Below are 8,403 nucleotides of genomic sequence, written 5' to 3'. Positions count from 1 at the left end.
AGCTCAGTTCTCCCAGTAAGAGGCACCCCAGTGCTTCCATCAGGGCTTCCCGTCTACAGAGCCCTTCTGAGAGTGTGATCGCCACCATCCCTCTGCAGCACCTCGCCCCTTGCGCTGCCCATCCCTCATTTCTGCCCTCGGAACTTGAGATGGGACAATGTTCCTCCTTCCCCAGGAGGAGCTAGCCTGGCTGCTCCCGCCTGTCCCCAGCCACTGCAGTGGGAGTTGTCGGCACCGAGACAATGACTCAGACTCAGTTCATGAAAGACCGCTCTGAAACACGAAAGCTGCAGGCCAGAAAGGACATCCGGAGGTCATGGGATCCAGCCCCCGCCTCCTCCACATCTGCCCCACCTCATGCTTCCGATGCCAAGACCAGATGGGCTCCAAGGCCCACCAACTTCCCTGCCTTTCCTTGGTTGCTGGTACCGCCGATTCCCGTGGGAATACTTCCCCGTGTCTAGTGAGACTTTCCTTCTGTGTCATTCCCCATGGAATAACAGGCGCCAAATGGCCCAGGAAAGTGAGGGAAGGAAGCTGTTTCTTCTCTCTGCCTCAGGGAGAGCCCTGGGAAATGACAAGTCTTCCAGAAGAATGGAGAGAAAGAAGGAAATAACTTTCCCTGCCCGTCTTTCCCGGGCTAGGGGGCATACTGGGCTAGCTCATTCATTCCCCTAACAGTGAGGTAGGCACAATCTCCATTTTGCTGATGAAGACATCAAGGCTCTAAAAAGCTTAATTTCCTACCCAAGGTCACACAGTTAATTAGTGACCTTACAGGTATTGGACTCTAAGGAAACCAGAGGCCCTGCTCTTTGGGGAGAAACAGGAGGACCTCCCCCCAGGAGGTCACCAAACACAGAAGTCCCCGATCAGTCCAGCTCAAGACAGGTGGAGGGCCAGATGACCCTACCTCAAGGTGCTCCAAGCATCCCTAAGACTGAGCTGCCCAGGGAGGGGACATTGGGCTGAGCAGGACTGGGCAAGAGGGAGGAGGGCAGCCCTCCGAGGGGATTGGAGGTAGTGAACGGGCCTTTGGAGAAAGTGGTTTGAGGGCTGAGGCTAGGTGCTATTGCAGCTCCTTTCAGGACAGTTGGCACTCAGAGCATCTGTGGCTGCAGTGGGTGGATCTGGAGGGGGAGGGGACCAAGCCCCCACAACCACAAACCCTCTCGTCTGCCCTTGTCCTACTTCTGCCACTGGCAAATAAATCTCTATTCCTGGACACAGTAACCTGAGCAGTGCTCCAACGGTGAGCTCGTCCTCTGGAGGACAGAGATCGCATGAATGGCTGTGTGCATGGGGTGGGGGGCAGAGGGAACACAGGGTTCAGTCCCTGTCTTCCAGGGCTGGCATAAAGTCAAGACCCTCTGGAGTGCCACCCCCCAACCTCATCACCCACAGCAGATGGAGGAAGAGGGAGACTTAGACTCAGAAGTCTCTCTGCCCACATCCAGGGAAGGATTCTCTCAACTCCCAACCTAGCTCCCTCTGGACAAGCCAGGAGATGAAGCTAGACCTTTTGGTCAGGACAAGAAGGGACAGGAGGTGAGGGAGGAGGACCTGGGGAAGTGGCAGGTAAGCAACATGCATTAGAAGCAGACAGGCCAAGTGGACAGAGGACACCTTGGAGGGTAAGAACCCGCCTCCCGCCATCTCTCCCTACCGGCCCATCTACCTCCATTTGCGGTAGGATCTTTAGGAGGGAGGCGTGTCTTGGCGAGGTCTGGGGACCTTAGATGTGAGGATTGAGGCTTCTTCTCTCCTGAAGTCCAGACACCAAGACTGGAAAGGTATAGGGTTGTCCCACTTTCCATCCACAAAGGAGGGCTTGTCAAGCCTGGCCTTTGACACATGGTAAGTCGTCCTTTCTCTGCTTGAGGAAACCCCTACCTCATACTCCAGGGGTGTGTATATTTGGAAAGAGCCTGTCCAGGGCGGAGAGACATCCAATTAATGGGGCGCAAGGGTCCCCATTCTTCTGCCACTGCACTTTCAGAAAGTCCTAATTTTGATTTCACTCTCAGCTGTCCTTCTGCAGATCCAACTTATTTCTATTCTCCCCAACCCCATTCAGACTCTACTATGATCTCCGGAGGCTTCCTTCAACCTCGTCACGCCCCCTCATTCGGGGGTTTTCAATGTAAAACTGGCCGCTTCCACTTCTTTACCCTTCAAGCCCCTCCCGGTCTTGTCGAGCCCCCCCCCCCCAGGCTCCGCCCAGCTCGCCCTCCTGGCCACCGCGGCAGCCAATAGCTGAGAACCTGATTTGCATAGCGGCGCGGGGGTGCCGCGGAGGGAAGGGGGAGGGAGCAGACGACCTCCTAAATCAAAGTTAGGAGGCGAGGACTGGGCGGAGGGGCCGCGGGTGCCGGGCTGGGGCCGGCGGGGCGGGGGGAGGGGGATGGGGGGAGGGGCGGGGGGAGGGGGATGGGGGGCGGGCTCAGAGGACGGCGGAGCCGGCCGGACACGGACAGCTCCGTCTCTCCCTCCCTCGGCTCATCCCCGCGTCCCCACTTCCCTCCTCCCCTCGCTGGGAGCAGCATCCTCTGCAGACCCTCGGTCCTCACTCCTGGGCTTGTCCGGCTTCCGCGGCTCCGTGTAATTACCTTCCCTCACCGGCCAACCCGGGAACTTTCTCCGCCCGCGCCCGGGAGTAGGGGGTGGCCTTGCCTGGGTGGGTTTCAGCTGGGGTTCATTGAGGGACAGTCTCTGGAGAAGGGCTTCAGCGTCCCAGAGAGACGCCCGCCGCCCGCAACCTGCCCCCGGCGGGCCTGCCGTCGGGTCTCGGCACCCTCTCTTCCCCTCTCCCCGAACCATGACCGAAATGAGTGAGAAGGAGAACGAACCGGATGACGCGGCCACCCACACACCCCCGGGAACCGGCTCTGCCCTCCAAGAAACCAAGGTAATTCGGGAGTCACAAGGCCTGGACCTCTTGCCCGGGGCGCCCCCGGCCCAGGTGCCCTCCCGACGCGGTCGTCACTGTGGGCCCGGGTGCCCTGGGGTCAGGATGGCGGAGCCCCTGTGATCCTTAAGGCTCCGCGCGGCGACCCGCGGGGAGTGGCTTCGCGAGGAGGGGCCACAAGGAGCCCCCATCACACGAGCACGACACGCCCTTGCGCGCGTGATGAGCGGACGCACTACCGTGACCCTCAGGGAGGTGGTAACTGGTCTTTGTTGGAGGGAATCGGCGCGGCGGAGGCGGAGGGAGTGTGTAGCTGTGTGTAGCGGGTTTGGGACGGTGTACGCGCCCGTGTGTGCGTGCGAGGCGCACCCCTCCCGTGTCTGCCAGGTCTCTGTCGTAGCTCCGTCTGTCCCTGTCTCTTTGCCTGTGTCTCTCTGAAAATGTCTCTACAACCTGTTTGTCTCTGTCTTGGTGTGTCCCTGAGTGCGTCTCTCCCGGATTCTCTTGGCGTCTCTCTGTGTTTATCGGAATCTCTCTGGATGGCTCTCTCGGACCCGCCGCAGTCCTGCGTTTTCCTGCTCCTAACCGGGTTAGGCTTGGGGACGTGAGGCCGCGGCACAGGGGTGCGCAGCTCCGAGTCGCGCTGGGGGCTGCCGCAGCGCGGGCCATCGCGGGCGGGGACCCGGGGACTGCTGTTGCGGCTCCAAAGCAGAAAGACAGGCAGCCCCACCCCCCACCCCGGGATCGGGACAGGGGGTTGGGGGGGCGGCGGGTAGAAGCAAAACGAGAAGTCATCGTAATTAATGAATGTCATAATTAACCCTAATTATGTATGATTGTTACTCCTGCGGGAGTCACAATGAATAAATTATTCCCCAGCGAAGTCAGGCGGAGCCCAGACTCCTGGCGCTGGAGGGGGTGGGGGGAGAACGCCGCTCGCATTCAGCTCCCGCCCCCCACCTCTAATCTGGCAGCTCCCTCCCGAAGTTCTAGGTTTTCGCTACTGACCCGCAAGAAGTTCTGCGGGAGCAACCTGAGCCGGCTGGAGATGAGGAGAGAAGGGCCGTGTCAAGGGTGCTCCCTGCCCCCTCCCAGACTTCAGGCCTAGACCTTCTCCCCTCTCCCTTCCACCCTGGTATTTGCTCCTACTCTGCTCCTGTCCTCCGGACGAAGAGGGGACAGCGGGACCCAGAAATGGGTGGGGTTTTCTGCTCCTCCTGGTATCACTTGCTCATCTATAGCTCTTTTCAATGTCCATCTTCCTCCTCATTCTGTCTTGACCACCCCCCAGGATATGAGGTTAATTCAAGGTCAAGGTCATCAAGGATGTGACCAGGGGGAGATGAGTAGGGCCAGGGTGGGGTCTGGCGGAGGTACCCCACGGAGCTCCCCATCCCCAAACCAGAGGGACCCAGTAGGTCTCCACGTCCAAGTCTTCAGAGCCACACTTGGCCTTCTCCTGCCCCATCCAGAGAATGGAGACCCTGGGCTCTCAGACAACAGAGTTAACTCCCCCTCAGAGAGCCAAGTCTTCACTGGGAGCGGAGTGAGTTGTTGGGGTGGGAGGGTATTGCTTGGCATAGTTGTGACAGCTTCTTTCAAGCAGAGGGTCCCAGGAGCTGAGCCTCACTCTGAGTTCCAATGCCCCTGACCTTCTCAGGTGCTGTCTAGTCGCCCTGGACAGACATACACAATCTCCCTGCTTGCTTCCCAGAGGCTGGGGGGCCTCCCAGGCCCTGCCCTGCTCCTCACGCTGAGGCCTGGCCACTCCTTCCCCCACTTAAGAGCTCTCTGAAAGCAGGCAGGAGCACTGGGCAGTGCTGCCTCAGCAATCAGCAGGCTGCAAGCTCAGCTGTGTGACGAGGGGGAGGTCAGAGCCCGGCAGGTCTTGTATCGCCCTCCGCCCAGCCCGAGGACCCTCCAATGCCATCACCTCTGGGTCTGAGCCCTGGAGATCCAAGGAACAGGGGAGGAGGGGGAGTGCACACCTGACCTGGCACCTCTGTCCAGGCCCATTGGAGCCCTGCCCCTTTGCCCTCCTCCCTTACACCTCACCCTTATGAAGAACTCAGTAATAACAATACAGGCTGGCCTGCGCGTCTGGGAGGGTAGTCCTCAGGATGGCAGATGTGGGCAGAGAGAATTCAGGGCCTTTGCCAGCCTCCTTCCATCCCCCCACATCAACCTGTTCCAAAGAATCTTCTGTCTGCAGACTGTAGGGGTCGGGGAGAGGGAAGAGAGTGTGTTGGTTGCTGCCCACCCAGCTCAGTTTGGGGCAGGTACAACGGGGGGGCTGCTGCCCATCAGGCAGTGAAGCCAACATTCCATTTATTCTTATTCTTCAGTGTTTGCAGGCCCCTAGGCATTTCTTGTCAGTCCAAGTCTAGCCTCCTGCCCACCTACGGTTAGGTCTCACCCTGCACTCAAGCTACTCAGTGACCCTCCTAGCGTTGGCATCACCCTCTTTGGGTACCCATCCCATCCTACTACATAGGGCCTGCCACCACCCCCTTTGGTGCCATCCATAGGTCCATAGGAATACCCCGCCATGCCAGCTCCGCCATCTGAGTCAGCTTGTGCCACGACTGCCAGCACCTGCTGCCTAGTGCCCTTTCTGAAGCTGGCAGGAAGTGAAGAGATGCTGTGGGGAATTGAGGAAAGAAGGGATTGTGCAGGGTTTGGAGAGATGGGGAGGAGCCAGGCAGGCCAGTCCCTGCCTCTGGGAAGGGATTCAGAAGAGTAGGAGTGGTGGTCCAGGCTCTAAGCCAGAGAAACTCCTGGTGCATTGGGAGGGAATAGAATCCAACTGGGCCAACTTGCCAAGTTACATGGCAACTTCTCCCCATGCCAGGAAATGGGTCCTGGGACAGTGAGGGTGCCAAAAATATAGCTGATGGGGAGATGGACAAAGGTCCTCTCTGGGAACTAGGAGTTTGGGAGTAGGAATACCTGGCCAGGCTGAGCCAAAATGAGGTTTGGGTGGCTAAGCCAGATGTCTCTGGAGTGGGCAGGCATCAAGCCACTTAGCAGAGGTGCCCCCATCCTGCCCTCCAGTCACAGCCCTTGACATCTGCCAGCCACCCTAGGTGGCATGTTGTTCCTTCCTGCTTCTCTGCTTTCCTGGGATCTGGGGCCCACAGCTGAGCCAGGAAGTTGGTGGGCAGAGTGGGGGCTGCCCTGGTGCTGGGGAACATTCTGTTCCAGAGGCCTCTGGTACCCTGCAGAGGTGGCTTTTGGCACTGAGGCCGAGGTGGAGGCACCAGGAAAGAGCACAGGCCGGAGATTATGGAGGCTTGAAATCTCCTTCTGAGGATTACTATGGAAATAATGGCCTTGGGAGGGGGGAACATGATTGATGTCTTCAAATATTTAAAGGACTGATGTGTAGAAGAGGGAGTAGCCCTTTCCGGAGCCAAGGGAGGAACAAGAGCCCATCGGCAGAAACCGCAGGGAGGCAGGCTTCAGCTCTATATAGGGAAGCACTTTCAGTGATTGCAGCTGCCCAAAGATGGAATGACTGTCCCAAGAGAGGGTGTGCTTCCTGTCACAAGAGGTGACCAATAGAGTGAGACAACCACTCAGGGGATGTGGCCAGGGCAGTGCAAGGTGAGAGGGTGGGCGGAGATAGCTCTAGGTGGCCAGTCTTTCAAGTCCCTTCTAAACCTAAATTTCCTGGTTGACCTGGTGGACAAGCCCATGGCACACTTGAGGGGCAGAAGCGAAGGCCAAGGCAGGACCCAGAGCAGCAGGATGCTTCTGGTCACTTGGGCTCAACAGCCAAAGCCACTGTTTCAAGTCCTGGCACTGCTACTTACCAGCTGAGGACTCATGATGAGTAAGCAGTTTAACCCATGAGCCTCAGTTCCTCATCCGACAAGTGAGGCAGTAATTGTCACCACCTCAGAGGGTAGTGCCAGGAGTAACAAGATGCTGCATAGAGTGCTAACTCAGTTCCAGTGCTCTGACAATGACAGCCCCTCATTATATCTATAAGTTTATGTTTTTGCTTTTTGGACCAGAACCTTGTATTGCTTAGAGAGCATCTAGTCTTGTCTCATTCCTCTTGGATGTGGGGAAACTGAGGCTCAGAGTGAGGAAGTGAAGTGACTTGCCTTTAGCAGCAGGCTTAGTTTTGCCCCTACCTCCAGTGCATCCTCTCAGAGAACTCGTGTGCTCTATGCGCGTGGCCCCTGGGCAGAATGGTGGGTGGTTCACTCCCCTCTCTGCGCCTATCAGAGCTCCCAGAGCCACATTCTGCCCACAGAACACATTTGCATTCTAATTAATTGTCCCTCTGGCATCTGGGACCTGGGGCCCTGTTTCTCATAGACACACAAAGGAGCCCACAGTGCTGTCCAGGAAGCTGGATTTGGAAGGAGCTGGGCAACTCAGCATGCCAGACACCCCAGGGCTCTGGCCTCTCAGCTGGCACACCGGGGCCTGCCTTGTGCCCAAACATTCCCCTCTCTGTTTCCCCCTCCGTCTTGCTGCCTGCTGGCCTCCCCAGGGCTGGAGGGGCCACTACTTCCATCCCCTTGGCACAGTTGCCAGGCTGGCAGCCATGGCACACAGGCTGCCCAGTGTGCCAGCTGGGGACCCTGGCCAACTCTCCCTGCCTGAAGCCAGGCCACTGGCTCCCTTTTTTTTATTACTGGTGGAAAGGAGTGGGCAGGGGTAGGGGAGCTCTCAACAGGAGGGGAGCAGGGCAAGGATCTGGGTAGAGAGGATTCCAGACCTCACTGTGGGCAGACTCAAGAAGGATGTGTTTGGGTGAGCAGTGGAAATGACTCCGGGCTCACTGCAGAATCCACCCTGTGCTCCAGAACATGGGCTCCATTTAGGATTCCAGCCACTTGCTCATCATTTATTCAACAAACATTGACTGAGTGCCTGTTATGTGTGGAAGCCCTGTGTGGGGATTTGAAGCAACTGTCCCTGCCCTCAGGGGGCTCACAGACCCCGGGGGGCAGTAGGAAGAAAATGACAACATAAACTGATTGGAGCTATAATAGAAGTCGGTAGTGGGTACAGCCGGCCCCAGAGGAGGGAGTGGTTCCACTAAACGGAATTCCTGCAAAGACAGCTCCTGAAGGAGGAAGAGTCATTGGAAACCCTGAAGGATAAAGAGGGTATTAACCGGATAAGGCAGAGAAGAGGACAAACACGTCAAAAGCTCAGAGGCATAAAACACGATGAGTTCAAGTCCTCCTGTCTGGGCTGCAGGTGGAAGACATGAGTTGGAAGGGCAGGTTTGGCCAAGTTGCAGAGTCTCTTGACTGGGGCAGGGGCCGTGGCTGGATCCTGAGGAGCTATAAAGGTTTCAGCAGGATCAGGGATCACCATACAGGCAGCTGGATGGAGAGCAGGTGGGCATGCTTAAAGTGGAGGCGAAGGGCTGTGGCCCTGAACCAGACTGAGGGTGCTGGGCCTGAACAAGGGCAGGGCTGTGGAGGTGATTGTAGGCGAGGGGCTGGGGAGGTGATTGTAGGCGAGGG

The 8,403-nt window shown here is 57.8% G+C and overlaps 1 protein-coding gene across 2 annotated transcripts in view; it reads left to right on the top strand.

Moving 5' to 3' along the window:
- Positions 1 to 2,366: 2,366 nt before the first annotated feature.
- Positions 2,367 to 8,403, top strand: part of STAC2 (SH3 and cysteine rich domain 2) — a 12,923-nt gene continuing 6,886 nt past the window's right edge. The window contains exon 1 of one of the 2 annotated variants that reach the window (XM_046677692.1): positions 2,367 to 2,908. In XM_046677692.1, coding sequence (XP_046533648.1) covers positions 2,819 to 2,908 — 90 coding nt within the window. In that variant the 5' untranslated portion in view covers positions 2,367 to 2,818. Of the gene's footprint in view, positions 2,909 to 2,940; positions 3,296 to 8,403 lie in introns of those variants that run through there. The other variant, XM_046677691.1, reaches the window with a different exon arrangement.

This window comes from Equus quagga, chromosome 11 (assembly GCF_021613505.1).
Source record: "Equus quagga isolate Etosha38 chromosome 11, UCLA_HA_Equagga_1.0, whole genome shotgun sequence".
Taxonomy (NCBI): Eukaryota; Metazoa; Chordata; class Mammalia; order Perissodactyla; family Equidae; genus Equus; species Equus quagga.
Note: the sequence above shows the minus strand (reverse complement) of the source record. Positions and strands in the feature narration are given on the sequence as shown.